The sequence below is a fragment of the Anastrepha ludens genome, chromosome 6, assembly GCF_028408465.1.
Source record: "Anastrepha ludens isolate Willacy chromosome 6, idAnaLude1.1, whole genome shotgun sequence".
Lineage (NCBI taxonomy): Eukaryota > Metazoa > Arthropoda > Insecta > Diptera > Tephritidae > Anastrepha > Anastrepha ludens.
Genome location: NC_071502.1, coordinates 37797714 through 37815228, shown reverse-complemented (window position 1 = coordinate 37815228; position 17515 = coordinate 37797714). Strand labels below are relative to the sequence as shown.

Here is a 17515-nt window from a genome sequence, read left to right as displayed (position 1 = left end):
TTGCAAGAATGATTTGCCAGCTTTTCTGTTGCGACTTGTGGGTGATGCTACTCGTCAGGGTTAAAGAGCAGCACAAAGACTGTGATTGTCATCTAGAGTACCTTTTTGTATAGGTGCATGTTTACTAATTAGTACAGTGAGTCACATTGTTCGGCAATAGCACAAATATTAGAATGGCAGCCGGAATGGCAACGGTGGCGGCAAAACATAAACAAAATAGAATTTAGCACCCAAAGGCAAATCGAGAGAATTATACAAAAACAAAATAAAAAAAAAACGATCGTAATAAGCAATTACAAATGTGTATATGCTATATATATGCATTATATATAAATATGCATTTATGTGCATATATTTATTTACACATGAATACATATCTACTTATACCTATGTATATGCTATGGAACTAAATAAAAAATTGTAAAATGTGTGGAAGTTGAGAGAACAATAATGGTAAACAGCAGAGTGACGCAGATGAGTAACAACGGTGCGCTACGTGGAACAAAGCACAGACAGATATAAACAAAAGAAAAGGGAAAAACGTGTGAGTTGCCTGCGCCTCAGTCAGGCGATGGCAGCGTGATCGTCACGCATTGCAACGTGATCACCACAGCAGCATTTTGGCTTTTTGCATTTCCTTTTTTTGTGTTTGGATTTTTCTACAATATGTAGGTATTTCGATTTTTGATTTGGTTTTTTTGCTGCAACTTCAATCAGTCCACAAGTAAACCCAATTGTACCAACGAACGGTAAGAGAACCAGTCATCGACTGTTGGTTCCACTTAGCTCCGCCTGCGCGATTCTCCTATGTATTTCATTAATTTTTTTCGTATGTCTATGTATGTATGTACATATATTCAAACATAAATAATCGCGATTTTTCTTTGGTGGAAGCCTACAACTGCAAATTTGAATTTTTATGCTATTGACTCTAATTGTGCTGTATAAGTATGTGTGTAAATATATGGTTGCCGATATGTATGTATGTATTTATTTACATTCACATGGAAGGTGCAGTGGGGTGGAGTAGGTTGCGATATGGAATGCCTGCTTATACTTTTCCAGCAACAATTATCCATCAACGAAATTTTTGAGAATTGAGAAATAAATGCTTTTAAAGAGAAAAAAAACAAAAAAAGGAATAATAAGCAAGAATTTCGAAAATACTTGCAAATTGATTGATTGTCTTGTTGTTTAAATAGTTTGGAATAGAAAACATTTGAATCGAAGCGAAAATAAACAAGGTGATAACAGTAGAGCGGCTGATTTGGTTTTTTTTTTTTCAATATGAAATGACGAAAAACATTTTATTACTGATGTACTAAATGTTCTTGAACTACCACCTACCTGCCTGGATTTGAATGTTAACCGTTAAGAATTTCCTTAGTTCAATTTATTGGAAAATTTTGATGAAAATTATGCTTCCTGGAATCATGTATCATTAACTTACAAATTCATAGCAACTAATTTTTTTAATTCAATTTTCTTATTTTTCTTAAATGGATCCACTGTGTTTTGATAGCCAAAAATTCTTACATGAATGGAATTTTACTTTGCTCTCAGCTTCCCCTTCATTGCAGGTTGTTTGAGTATAAGAATAAAAAACCACTATAGTTTGTAACAGATATTTCAATTTAAGTTAACTATCCCATAACCCTTGGCGGCCGCCGTAGCCGAATGGGTTGGTGCGTGATTACCATTCGGAATTCACCGAGAGGTCGTTAGTTCGAATCTCGGTGAAGGCAAAATTAATAAAAACATTTTTCTAATAGCGGTCGCCCCTCGGCAGGCAATGGCAAACCTCCGAGTGTATTTCTGCCATGAAAAAGCTCCTCATAAAAATATCTGCCGTTCGGAGTCGGCTTGAAACTGTAGGTCCCTCCATTTGTGGAACAACATCAAGACGCACACCACAAATAGGAGGAGGAGCTCGGCCAAACACCTAACAGAAGTGTACGCGCCAATTATTTATTTATTTATTTATCCCATAACCCTTTCCATTCTTTAAGTCAGCTGGTTTTTCAATATTCATCGAAGTTTACACTGACATGCAATCGCTGCGAACTGAAGATGGTTTTATGAGAATTTTTTCATATCAGAAATACTCGTATAGTCTCACTACTGGAAACTATCTCACTAAACTGAATCTTTCAGCTAAGCTAAGTAAAGGACAAAATTCTAGAACATATTTCGTGAATTTGATTTCTCGTTAGGAAATTACTTTCAGATATTCAATTATGTTAATGATTTTACCCTTTATCAATTCGAGATATGGTATGAAAAGCCGAATGAACAAAGGATGTGCTCACCATATATGTGTATATATGTATATGCCTTTAATACTTAAAGTTAATATCTTTCTAGATAATATACTTACTTAGCAGTAGTTGGTTTCAATAAGAAGTCAACATTCCATAATAATAATAATTCATGCATTTTATTAGACACTAATAAGTAGGTAAATAGGAAGAGTAACTTTAAACTCGTTCCCATGACAGTCGGTTCTACGTAACCGGAACGACCCGGATTTATATCCGGCCAAGGACTGTCATTCAGCAGCGTTCCCCGTATATGTATGGGGATTGTTTATGCTGCTACTACAACAACAGTAACTTTAAACTAACCAAAGGCGAGGTATTCCATTTCACCGTCTGGGAGACTTTCAACCCCTCTTGCGACAGCGAAATGTTCTCAAAGGCTCATCTCTCCAAGCATAACAGTGTGCTAACACTTTTTTATACTCTTATGGAAAGGTATATTTTTACGAGTTTTCATCATGAATCTTTGGAAATATTATTCACTATTACATAGTCTTACATACATATGTACATATATCTAGAAAAAGTTTGTTAAGCTCGTCCAAAAGAATTTACAGAAGGCTTTCTTAATATGAGTTGTTATCAAAAGAACATTTGAGAAATTAAAAATAAAGAAAGTGGAATTTTTCAAGATTTAGAAATTCGGCTTAAAAACATGTCTAAAGAGGTAAAAATTGATATAAATCTTATTTAATATTTATAGTTACATTAAATTATGACGTAACATTGCACGACAAAACACATCGCATCACAAAAAACATCACCTAGTGAAACAATAACATATCTCCAATTATAAGTATTTATACAGTTCGGCAGCAATGGAAGCGAATTTTCTCTTACTTTTGAAGATCGTTTTATCATAAATTAATAGTCGTTGCAAAAATGCAACGGTTCTTATATGAAATTCGTCGTTATGCTAAGTGGCAGTTAAACATTCATACATACGATTCGCCTGCTGGAAGAGTACACTAATTTTTTTTTAAGGTAAGTATGCAGAAATAATCGGCAGCTCTTACATGACGATGTGTAAAAATTCATACTATGGTATCAATTAACAGTATTTCATTAAAAGAAAATGTAACTTTATTTTTACTTAGGTATTAAAAACTTGTAGGTCGGTTTTTTCAATGTTTTGTTTTTTGTGTGAAATATAACGTTCTTTCAGTAAATGTGCGATGTACGATATACATAGCATATATAGAGTATACATATTTCTTTACTCAAAATACTTGAATTCGGTCTTGATTACCCTGATGCCAATTATACTAAAATCATTTATATCTGCGAAATTCTTAATTTATTTCAAAGATTTTATACTCGTTTACTATACGTAAAAATTTATTTATGGATCGTAGAAAAATTCTTTATGATTCAATGAGTACGACAATTTTGTCGCAGAATGGTATTACGTTTTATAATTTGGGAAATTTGTTATAAATATTATATGAAAGGTTATGACCGAACGAAGTACTTTGGCATTTGAGTTTAAGATATGTATGTATGTATTGCAAAAACTGCAGTTAATCGGTTTGTGTAGTGAATGGCCATTTATACATACATACATAAGTACAAGGTGCATTCAAAAAGGCGTGCATTTCTATTCGTCTTGATTCAATTGGTAACAAAATGGTTTGGAGGGGTGGAAAGATGGTGAATAATAGTTTTGGTGTGGTGAGACCTGTTTACTGTATGAAATAAAATATTTAACAAGTGAAAAAGAATTAAACAACATGAATTGCAGAATAATTATTGTTTTTAAAAATATTTACTATTACTTATTGTAATTATTTTAGAATTTGATGCACTACCATCAATAGACAGTGACGTTTTATTTAAGTTGTCGCCATGTTTTTTAACTTTTTGTACCCGCGCACTTGCTCAAATATTATAATCTTTTCACATTATTGTATGTTACAGCCCAAAGGAATGGGATATACATATGTACATACATATGTATGTATATGTACATACCAAAATGCTTAGAAGAGTTGATTTAGCCATGTCTCCGTCCGTCTGCCCGCCTGTGCACACGATAACTCGAGCAAAAATTAATTTATGTATTTGAATGTAACTTGGTACACAAATCACTCTTTATCGAAGCTAGGGCGAATAGGCGTATCTCGATAACGACTTAATAAAAGTCGCCCAAAAATGGTAAACATATTAAATTCGGACTTACATAAATGCTATGAGATCGGACAAAAACCACGCTCATCCTTTATATGTTTAGATAAATTTTCTGTCCATACCTCTAGTGTACCAGCTAAAACTCTCGTTCTCTATGAGTTTGGTTGATTCCGAAAATGAACAGGTATCGAAAAACAAAACAATACTTGCACATCCTCACACATCATGCTCATCCCATATATTTGATGCGCGCCATATTATCCATACATATGTATGCACAATGTATTAAAGTAATTTTGGTTTTATTTCAATTATTGGAATTTTCACTTTACTTTACTTCCCACTTAATTGATTTTAATTAAGTCCAATTTTCATATAGGTATGTACATACATCTCTTCACACGACATAATCAAAAAAATATTTTCGAATATGACGATCAAAATTGAATTGACACGTACATTGACATATGTATGTACATTAGGATGGATCAAATAAAAACTGTTTTTCTTGATGCTACTCCATAAATCTATCTTACATAGAACACCTATATTTTCGTTTTTCAATTTAATATTTACCCGTTCCACCCACGCTTTCAAAATTATCATTTACTTCTCATGAGATAAATTTACCCAAAAAACTTACAAAGTAGGGGAAAGTGAGAGAACAAAATGACATTTCATTTTGAGGGGAAGTTGCAAGTTTTTACTGGATAAATTTTTACTCGTTAGAATTTGCAAGTGAGAAAAACAGCTGATCGCAAAGTAAAAATAAACACTAATTACAATTTGGGAATTGTAATTGCTCATTCATCTGACAGCGATGATGAAACGGGACAAATTGTAGTTATTTTACATTTTATTTGATTTTTTTTAATTTAATACGAGGTAGCTCAAGTGAATAAAATTTACATTTTTGTGATTTTTACTGCCAAAAATTTCATCAGCTGTTCGTAAAACTTTCAAATTGTTACTGGTTTTGCGTTCATGTACTTTTTTTGATATTTTTCTCTTTGAGGGAGAATTCTTGGAAATTAAGTTACTGGCAAGTTACTGGATAATTTTTACATGTACGGACCTTATGTGTTCATTTGGCAACTGGTTTAACAGGTACACCAATAGAAAGCTCTAAAGGTCTAAAAAAACACTCTTTACGAAGTAGCAGCAATAATAATAATAATAATGTACAAATACATTTTTCAGAGATATTTAGGCCAAATGTTTCCTCCAATTTGTTGTGTTCGCCTTCACTTTGTCTCACAATTGCAGTTTTATGCCGAGTCCGGTAGATATTTTTATTTGAGGGACCTTTTTATCTCCAAAATACCCTCGAAAGTTTTTCATCGCCTGATACGGGCAATCATTGTTAGAAAAAGTTTGTATTCTTAGTTCGGATTGAACCCAGGACTTGTTTGTCAGTATGCCCCTTTGAAGATACTCGGTCATTGCTGTACATTTAAATGGCATTTTTAATAAAGATATCAATTGAAATTTATTAGAGCTTGATTTCGAGTCAGTGATAATTGACTGCACGCACTTCTTAATATTTTCTTACTAATATGCATGTCAATACATACATATGCACGTGTGTATGAGTATGCATATTTGCTTCTGCTTCGATAAATACTTATTGCAGTATATGCTGCGGCATGTAATAATAAAGCTTCACAAAAGCTCAATTCATATATTATTGGATAAATTACGAGTATGTATGTATTTAGAAAAATTGTGTAGAACAACTTTGTGAACAAACCATTCAGATAAAGAGTTATGCACATGGGGACAACCTTGAAATTTGACCTCAATGATAAGTTGAATTCAAAGTTAAGTTTATATGTATGCAATTAAATTTCTATGTATTTATGTATGGTTACATGAAATACATAAGCATTTAAGTATATATACCCAACAGAGATTAGCTGCCTAAAGAGCTCCATTTGTGCTATAATTTTCATTAACGACATCGTAACGTTCTCAAATTTATAGATTTTACCGTCCATCCTACAGGTGTCCTTTATAATTGTGCAAATCTGTGTGGATATCAATTCCATAATGTTACAATATAACAGTAATGGATTAACTTTAATTTCCGTAAATCTAACTTCAAAAGTCTTTCGCGATCTGTAGGCTCGATATAAGTTATTTAATTTCGTATGCAGTAGACAATCCAGCTGCAAGTGCGTTAATAAAGCCAAAGACATACAGACAAATTAAAGTAATCAATTATAATATTCAAAGCGTTGGTGATATGGGTAAATATTAAATAAAAAAGTGGGGTCTCATTTGTATGGGCTTAGAACAAAATTTAGGGCCTGGCATAATTGTCGGCCACCGTAGCCGAATGGGTTGGTAGGTTCGAATTTCCGTGCAATAGAAAACGTTTTTTCTAATAGCAGTCGCCCCCGGCAGGCAATGGTAAACCTCCGAATGTATTTCTGCCAAGAAAAAGCTCTTCATAAATATTATTTGCCGTTCGGAGACGGTTAGAAGCGGTAGGTCCCTCCGTTTGTGCAGCAACATCAAAACGTACACCACAAATAGGGGAAGGAGTTCGGCCAAACCCCTAGCAGAAGTGTACGCGCTAATTATTTAATTATTTTTATGTAGAAAACATTTGTTTTGGGTGATCCTAATAATTACGTACATAGTAACATATGTATGCATTTCGGGTGCCGTGTGCTTGTTGGAGCTTTGATTACTTTTATTTGACTTTCGGAGGTGGCTTAAATATGTAGGTTTCGCCCCAATTCAGTGCTAAAATGAACAAGATGTATTCAGGTTAGGGTGATTAAATGCAGGATTGAACTCTAGAATTGCCGAAAGATTGTGTGAAAGCTTCAGATCGTTGGTTCGTTAAAATCCTCAATGAAGGGAGAAACGCATCACCAAACAGCTACGATGCGATCTGCAGAATATTGAACCATGACACAGATGGCGCTCTAGGATACTCTTGAATTACATTCGTCACATGTTAAGTAGATAGGGGGATGTGTGACATATTTACCGATGTTAGGTTTGCACCGCTTTTGGTGTTTACATTGGAAGAAGCTGCAATAATCTGGTAGTTTTATCGATTAAGGAAGGTGTAGACCCGAAGTGGCGACATACTCTAGATCAATCTATTAATTGGTTTTTAAGTTGGTTGCTAACTGAATGAAGTCCAACTGATTTAAAATTATAGCCTTCAACTTGAAACAAATCGCATATGAGCAAAAATGGTTTGTGGAAGATGAGATACTTCATATTGTTCTTCTTTACCAACAGTCTTATTTTACTTTATATTGATTGCCAATCACTGATTTGACGCACTGGAGCACTACAGTATTTCAAGCGATCTAATTAACATACCTACAAACACTACATCTTTCGAATATGAATTGATTTTTCTGATGGAATTCGAGCATAACAACTTATTGGTAGGACCTTTCTAAAAGGAGGCGCTTTAAATATCAACAAAGCATCAACTAAGGAGTCGTTTATATTGGGGCGTGGATATCAGTACTATTTACTACGACATTTTAAGACTGCATTCCGTGAAATTTTCAGAGTATGTATATGGGAGTGAATATCGACACGTTTGATAACACTTTATTAAAAATTGAAGAAAACTTCTAAAAAGATTGTACAATTGTCACAGTAGATCCATTTCATAAAAAAAAAAACGAATAACGAAAAGGTAAGTGTAAGTAATTTTTGTGGAAATAATTAATATAAGAATGGGTCTTTCAAAAGTGACGCCTAGATGTCAGTAGTGAATAATTCCAAACAGATAGATGCGCAATTTTCCACTATAGAACAATGCGTTAGAATTATTGAGACTTATTATGATAATAACCTATCTTTGAGAACAACATATCGCAAAATTCCTGATTTTTTGTATCGAAATAACCATCTTAACGTGTCGACAATTAAAAGGTTGGTGAGAAATTTTCAAAAAACTCTCCCTGTGTCGAGGATAAAAAAAGGACTGGCAGACTAAAAACTGGAGTCGCCTGATGTGAAAATGTAGCCTTTAAAATGTTCGGGCAAAAATTAAGCCAAAACTCAAAGAAAAACAAATACGGACTCTCAAATAGTTATCAAGACAAATGCGGATGCGCACAACGTCGCAGAAATTAACATAATGTATGACTCAAATATGTGCAGGCATTATAGGTTATGGTGGTGCCATCATTATTTTATGGAATATATTGAGTATTATAAATTATAAATCATAAAATGCAGTTTGTTAGAATCGAATGGGACAAGCTATGGTGGTCACGCTTCTAGGAAACGGCAGTACCTAAGCATACCTTAGAATTTCCTGAAAATTCTGATAAAAATTTTTTCAATTAATCAATTCTGCACAAAGTTTAAAGATTTGAATAAAATTTCATGTTGACCACAACGAGTTTACTTCGCTCTTATCGCTAGTCTTTGTTCTCAGTTCTGCTCCAGCATAATCATATGCATATGGTGAACGGGTTACTCATTAACAATTTTATTATCGCATATTTATTATCGCATATTTATTATCGCAGCTCCAACATAAACTCACCTTTAGTTGACGAAGCTTTCATGCTCGTTCTTTTTACAGTTTGAAGAGAGCAGAGAGAGGAATTCTAAACATATTCCGCCAAAGAGTTGTTTTTACACATTTAATCATTTATTAACCGCTCATTGCTATTGTATTTGTATATTTGTATTTGTATTCGTTATTTTTTTCGAACCGTCTTAATGCTATTCTTGCTTCGTCATTGTTTGCTGATGGGATGCTAATGTCTTATTCTAATGCCCTCAACAACTGACCAAATTTATATTCAATTACGTTCACCAATTATTCTCAGTTAAATATTTGTTTGGTTTTTAACAGGAATACTTCTTTCCAGTATGTATTTACTTGTACAACCTAACCGAAAGTTGTTCTTATGTTAATACATATGTATGTGTAGATATTAAGATGTATCTTGAATAAATAGTTAAATTAATAGCGGAAATTTCTCAATAGGTGAATTTCGTTGCACGCCAAGTTAATTGGGTTCATTGCCAAATATTTCACACCACAAACAATTCTATTAATTGTTACATGCATCATTGGCACTGTTAAAAATGCTCAATTGTGAATTTCGTTTTTTATTCTGACAAAGCATGGGAAATTTGTTTGAAATATATGCTGTTTTTTATTTTTATTCATTGCATCTGCAGTCGACGAATTATTTTCCATGAGCAGTGCAACGACGCAATTTTTGTAGGTTTTTGTTTTTATGTTTTTATTATTTGAGTTCAAATTTCCTTGAAGAGTTCGTTGAATTCTTCATTGTTCGTTAAAAGGCATTTCGAATTACATAGCATGTACTCCTCTTTTCTTTATACAAATACATATTTCTTATTCTAAAAATACATTCATCAGCTGTTGACGCATGCAGTTGAGTTAAATGCACGATCCTTTCACGCTTCTATGCAAAATATCAAATAATACTTATTAATGTAATAAATGCAAATTTCTCTTAGATTGTGTAACGCAGCGAAGAACACATACGTACCAATATGAATATATTTTCAATTAAATATATCCTTATATGAATCAATCCAAAATAATTTTTACTTTTTGCCTTAAGGGATTATTGATGGCACTCCTGCAATAGTCATCTAAAGCAAGTAGTGCGAATGAATCTACTGCTTACGTATTGGAGTATCAACCACAAAATGTAACCCAAAATACAGTCAGAAACCCTATCAATAGTATGCTCTAGTTTATCTTACCAAATATTGAGCTTTATAGGTGCCGCAAAATTTAATTTCAAATCATTTAATTTTGTTCATAAATAACTTTTTTATTAAACAAAAAAAAAAAAAAAAATTTTAAGTGAAATTTTGAGAGAAATCTTTATTTTAACTTTTATGCTCCATTGCTTGTCTGTTTGTATACGCCAGCTGTCTAGATAACGAATGTCAAATATGATTGACGTACAACGTTATTTGCAAAAATTATAAATATTCCGATAGGGTGATTCATTTTTCGCCACCTTGTAATTAATTTTTTCCTTTTTCAGGTACAGCCTGTTTATTGAGAATGAAGAGGGCTATCATTTTCAGTAATCGCTATCATAGTGATGCGAGAACTTATCTCAATGAAAATCTGTCGAACGAATCGGTTAGTCGACTAACCACCGCACTCTTCACATTTCACATACCGGGTTTTTTTTTATTTGTGGGGGAATCCTCATCAAGGATGGGGTTTATCTGTCAAAACCGGCAATAATAAAGCAATAATAGGCTAAAATTGATCAAGAAAGCAACGAAATTTCTAATGAAATGATTCGCCAATTTGCGATTCGATTGCTTCGCATTATCAGCAATATTTGGATAAAAATGGGCATCAATTTAAACATTTACGCTGACTAAAGAAAACAGATGTATTCTGTAATTTTTCTGTTTAATATATAATCTTTCTAAATATAATCCATCAAGTAAAGTGTATATACATTTTTTGCAACACTCTGTATGAATGTAAGTATGTACAGGGGGTAAGTACATTTGGCTTCAAGCTTTAATTAGTTGACTTTAATCAGTACACTTTGTTTTGCCACTTTTAAGTTTTGATAAAGATCTGATTTATGTACATGTATTACCACCTGCAGTCAACAACCAACAAACCACTTCACTATATCATTCTACCAAGAATATTGTATCAAAAGTGTTTCCTTTGTTCGTTTTCCAATTGTTTTTACACTCCATTGCGCGCTGCCATTGGCACCTTATTATTATTTTTATCACCATTTTATTATTAATAAATTTACTTCCTTAATTATTTTTCAATGCCACTTACACTTTTTCAGCCATATTGGAGTTTTGTGTGTGCTGGTCAAAATAGTTTTAGGTAATAATGTACCTAACCAAAAATATTGCTTACGGGCACGACAACGATTACGAGCAGTTTTTCGCGCTGAAAGCTGTTTAAAATTTGTTCTGTATTTCAGCTTATTTGTTTGGTAAAAAGCGACTATAGCGGCGAATAATTTGCAACCGTATGATTTGAATTTTGTTGCTTGCTGATCAGTAAAAGAGCAACCAATATAATTTGTTCATATGTGTATGTATGTATATTTGTAGGTATATGCATATACAAGGAGATATAATTGTTTTACATACTTTCTTGCAAATGGCTTTGTTTGTTACATACATATGTATGTACATTTAATGTTTATATATGTACATACATCTGTACAATTGGACATATTTTATTTATGGCGTTTACACTCAAAACGAAAAGCTATTCAATGTGATCAGTGATCATCTTGTGAGATTAAGATATGGTGCAGAATAATATATATTATATATACTGGGTGTTTAAAGAATTCGTAGAAGATTGAGCCAAATATGTGCAATTTTTGCATTTTGAGCTATTATGTGCCTAATGAGAGTGTGTGGAACTTTTGAGTTTTTCGGCCGAAAATATGAAAATCCACATTACTCCATTAAGAGAGTTCTGCATAGACCAACAAAAGTTTTCAACCAAGCAATGTCGGTGCATGTCGGGTAATTGATGTGTTGCCCCGATCGAATAAAACCATCAATTTGACCGCTTCAATTGTATGGCTTGCTTCAATATCATTTACCGTTAAAAGTTCTAGTACGATAACAGCGCACTAAATGCACTACTATTATTCTCTTCCAATCCCACAAAAAACACTGCGTTACCTTTCTTCCACACACTATTGTCGTATGTGTCCGAGTTTTGATGACCAGTAATTATTCGCACCAATACTGACTGGGTTTCGCGCATTTAAGTGAGTGCATATCTCACAAATTTTGATTCATATCATGTCGATCAGAGTAAAATTGAAATTTTTGAAATGAGTTTTGACCGTCCGTTGTACCAGGCCGGGTTTCTATACCTATGCGCGACTTTAAAGCGTTTTTCTGAAATTGGTTATTTTTCTCCAGAAGAAGAGGAGGGATAATTTTAGTGGCCAAACCACCCGACGCAGTAGACGACAATCGCAGTCGGTTCTACGTTACCGAAACGACCCGGATTTATATCCGGCCCAGGACTGTCACTCCAGCAGCATTCCCCGTATGTAAGTATGGGGAATGTTACTTCTTCACATAATTCATCAGATATCTCTGGAAGCATTTTAGTTTATTAAGTTATTAATCTTGCATTAACAATTAGACTATTTTTTCCGAATTTTTTTTCGGTTTCTACCAAGTGCTACGAAAAATTTTAAAATCGAAAAAAATTCCCTTAAACACATTTTTATTTTTTTTTATTTCAGAAATTCTGACGCATTAACCTTCGATTTTTACATAGTTAATGCTGGTTTCCAGAGTTTGGCATAATGCTCTAAATAATAAGTGGAATAAGCGGATACTTAAAATGCCAAAAAATTAGTGGTAGAGCAATTTGGCCAGCCCTGCTGGTTTCCAGATACTTAGAAGAAGTTCATGAAAGAGTAACTGTCAACAAAGCCACATGCACCAAAACGCCAGTGCGTTTACTATTTATTTAGTAATAATACTTTCTCCCTTCCTTGTTCCTCACCAGACCCAATTGTTTCGCGACGAAAATTTTCTATAGCGTTGCGATACTTAATGAAACAAATATTTTTCATGACCTTTTTAATTTTGCAGGTTCAATCTTTTTCTATCTTTTTCGAGATCAAATTAAAGAAATTGTACTATAGAAAGCCGATGTACATAATTTTTTAACAGAAATATTTTTGAAAAGAACTGCTAGAAATTGTTAAGTAAAAAAATGGTACAGATGGAAGATGTAAAAGGTAATAGGTATATCTGATATATCTCTGAACTAAAGAATAATATTTTTGATTGTTGACCCTCTTTGGTGCAAATATTCATAATTTTAAGAATTTCAAGCAACAGTTGGCAATCAGATTAGTGATTAGTGGCTACTACAGGGTGGGCCATATAGCGTTTGCTTTTTGAACCACATATTTTTTTGAGAATGGTAACACAAATGACATGTCAAATGCGTTCATAATTTACTTAATGGTTTGACATTTACGAAATGGGACGCTATACGCTTGAACAAAATTGGGAAATATTGAAAACCTATTTCCAAAGTGGTGAGTCTTCTTCTTCTTCCGCGGTTACAGTAAAGGGCGAGCGTTTTTGTTTCCAAAAATTGAAACATTTGGTTTCAACAGGACGGTGCAATTTGTCACACTGCCAAAGTTACACTCGAACTTTTGGCTACCGTTTTTGAATTCCGATATCAATTGGCCGCCTCGAAGCTGTGATTTAAGCCCGTTTGACTATTTTTTGTAGGGGGCCGTTAAGGACAAATGCTATGCGAACCGTCCAGAGACGATTGATGCTTTAAAACACGAAATCAAAGTTGCCATTCATGAAATTGGAGTCCAAACAATCGAAAATGTGCTTAAAAATTGGGTTGATCGAATGGCCTACTGTAAAGCCAGTCGTGGCAGTCATTTGGACGATATTATTCTTCATTCATAAATGACATCGTTCAATCTTCAAAATAAAAAAAAAGTTTGAAAAAATATTAATTAGTTTTATAGCCGATTCAAAAAGCAAATTTTACATGGCCCACCCTATATTATTGACTAGGGCCAATTATTCAATAACACAGTGCGACATCAAAAATCAAACCGCACCGGACCTTTTTTTTCTGAAAATATACCTATTCAATAGCAAAACCCTCGCTGGGTTTTTAAAAGTTAGCTCGATTTTTTTTTTTATTGCGTTTTGAAGTTTTCTATTTTCATGAGATTTTGGAGTTTTACCTGTACGCTAAATTTGACTTATAAATCGACCTTTGTTTGATTTAATCGATTTATTTTGTCATAGCTTGATGCAGAAATTTCGTACATGTACAAATAAACTTATTTTGAGAAGAACCTATGTCTCAATACGCAATTTTGAATACCAAAATTTCGAAAAATTGTATGTTTTTACCATTTTTTACTGTAATTATGAAAATAATTTTATACGTAACCACCCGTTATACACATTTTCAGATTTTTCTATTTTTGCTAGTATTTTTTCCAGATACGGTTTTCCAATGAATATTGGATGTAACAAAATGTGATCGTGAGTAGTGAAAAGCAAGATTGGTCTCACAAGACTTTGAGCTCCAGGTGCCATACTAGCCGAAATATGTTGGTGGAGTAAACATATTTTTCAATACGACCAGGAAGAAAATGAAGGAAAATGGAGTAACCAGGAGAAAAAAGAATATGAGGTAGAAGAAGAAGAGACAGGCATGGAATTGAATGAATCTGATTACTCTGATAATGATGATGTTGAAATTCAATCATTGTCGAAAAGAGCTCGTCTCTAAGGTTTTAGTACGTAAAAATTCTTTATTTTAATAACAAAAAAAAAAATTATAAGAATTCAAGTCTATATTCTTTTTACTTAATCTATTTAATATTTTTACCTACAGAGTTTTTAGATATTAAAAGAAAAATTTAAAGCAGAGTATAAAAAAATTATTTTTATGAAGAAAAATCTTGTTAAAAATTTATTTTTTTAGAAAATAACAAACTTAAAGTTCAGTTTTATGTTTTTATCTTATAAATGACTTTTTCAGTACATTTTGCAACATTTTTGCTAGAAGAAATAGTGAGAAATTTTAATTATTTTCATAATGACAGGAAAAAATGGTAAAAACATACAATTTTTCGAAATTTTGGTATTCAAAATTGCGTATTGAGACATAGGTTCTTCTCAAAATAAGTTTATTTGTGCATGTACGAAATTTCTGCATCAAGCTATGACAAAATAAATCGATTAAATCAAACAAAGGTCGATTTATAAGTCAAATTTAGCGTACAGGTAAAACTCCAAAATCTCATGAAAATAGAAAACTTCAAAACGCAATAAAAAAAAAAATCGAGCTAACTTTTAAAAACCCAGCGAGGGTTTTGCTATTGAATAGGTATATTTTCAGAAAAAAAAGGTCCGGTGTGGTTTGATTTTGATGACCCCAAAATTGTCGCACAGTGTAATAAGTCCGACTAGGTAAAGGGGTAGATTAGTTATCGCAATCTGACAATCTCACATATGTGACATAATTTAAAGCTGTTTAGCTAATAATTTCAAGAGGAAGATATTTTCGTAAGTTTCTGAAAATGGCGATTAATAAGTGACTTTGTTGTCGAAGAAGATAAATATCTGCTTAAGAATTTGGGAACACTAGCAGAGTTAAAAATTCACAAAAAACACTCAGCTGAAAAAATATCTATGCACATAAGTTGATAAAAAAAATTAAAATTAAAAGAGACAAGCAAAGATTAGTTCCCCTAATAGAAAAACATACAAATTTCCATTACGATATAAATTATGTAGCAAAGATAAATATAATATAAATAATAAAATGAAATAAAATTTTACTTAACCAATGATTATTTAATTTAGAATTGCTTCGTTTCTAGGCGTAAATCCGAGTATACATCTTTAATTGTGAAAGGGTAATTTAAGGGAAAGGAGTCAGCAATGACTCGCACCAATTCCGTTTTTGTGTTGTGCGCAATAAATTATTGAAATGCAAATATTTCATTCAAATCACTTGATTTTAAATATATATATACGCATATTCCAAAGCAAATTATTTTCCCAATATTAAAATAAGTTTTGAAAGAATTTCACCAATCCTTTAATTTATTGCCCTTAATATTTACATACACACTACGCTACTCTTGGTTACTTACGCTTAGTTTGTGAAAATTCAATAAATCCAGTAGTAACTCTGCAGGAGTTTTTCTAATATGCAGCTTTGTTTCTAAAAAATTAAATTGCGTAATGTTAAAATTTTCACTTACAATTGCTCGTGGACCAAATGCTTCTTACCACGGTTACTATCCGTTTTTGTTATCTCTTTTCTTCAATTAGCGAGCTCTGCTGCTATTGGATTTTCGCTGTATTCGTAATTTATTGATAAGTCGAATAATTAGACAATAATTCGCATCCACTTAGCTTAATAGGAATAATTTTACTTATTACAAAGGTTGGAAGTCCAAGTTGAATTTTTTTAAGTAAATTCAATAGTAATTATTGTGTTTTTGTTATGTTGGCTTTTGACGGTAACTCCTATTATTGCGTACAAAAAATTTGACATTGAAGTCTCCTTTACTGACGATGACTACTGGTCGCGTGAATTGTTACAATACTTCCGACCACCCAACCACCCTCATTTTGGTCATTGCGCATACGCTTAATGCGCATTATCCTCTCACATGCAATCCATTTGGAATCCACAGTTTGTACTATTTTACTTTATTCAAAATAACCAGTTACTGGAATTGGAAATTCCGTAGTGGGTTTTAAAGTGAAGTAATTGCAAGTAATTGCATTTGCATGGAATAACATAGACGGAGAGTACCGAAAAGGGTATGAATGATTTTGAAAAGTTCCCAATCCTATTCAATTAAAAACCACGCAATGACAGTGATTATAATTAAACAAAGGAGAAAAATGTTACCTTCCAAACGATTTTAATTTTCAAAAATATCAGGTCAGTCTATAAGTTCCTGCATTTTTTAAAGGTGGTTTTAAAATTAATAAAAAAGATTTTTAAAGTATTTATTAATCAATAATATATTTTCCTTCATTATTTAAAATGTCTTCCCAACTTTTAAGCAAATTTTTAATTCCCTGCTCAAAAAATTGTTTGTCCCTGGAGCCAAAATACGCTTCGATATCCCTTTTTATAGCTTCTTTTGAGGAGTAGTTCTTGTTGCTCATATGGGATTGTAGTCCACGAAAAAGGTGATAATCACAAGGTGCAATATTCGGAGAGTATGGTGGATGCGTCATTAGCTCCCATCCGAGCTCGTTCAGCTTGCCTAATGTTTGCCTTGCGGTATGAGGTCTTGCGTTGTCGTGGTGAAACAAAACTTTGCGTCTACTCACTAAAGACGGTCGATTTTTTTAAGTGCCTCATTCAGGTTTGATAGCTGATGGAAATAATAATCGTCTGGTTCATAATAAACAATACCGGCCATATCCATCTCTAGAGGTCGGTTCTGGTGTTTCATCTTTATCTAACCATTGGCGTTTGTCAACAGGATTATTGTAAAATACCCATTTTTCATCCCCAGTAACGA

General features: G+C 32.9%; 1 protein-coding gene across 3 annotated transcripts in view; it reads right to left on the bottom strand.

Moving 5' to 3' along the window:
* The window catches only part of LOC128868065 (uncharacterized), a 30403-nt gene extending 14041 nt beyond the window's left edge, over positions 1-16362 (bottom strand). Inside the window, exons 1-2 of one of the 3 annotated variants that reach the window (XM_054109797.1) lie at positions 16260-16362; positions 16121-16191 (exon numbers count right to left, since the gene is read on the bottom strand). Coding sequence is in view for 1 of the 3 variants with exons in the window: in XM_054109796.1 (XP_053965771.1) it covers positions 11251-11264 (14 nt within the window). In the remaining 2 variants the exon portion in view is untranslated. Of the gene's footprint in view, positions 1-10184; positions 10259-11250; positions 11458-16120; positions 16192-16259 lie in introns of those variants that run through there. The other 2 variants (XM_054109796.1, XM_054109798.1) reach the window with 2 other exon arrangements.
* Between the last annotated feature and the right edge of the window lie 1153 nt (positions 16363-17515).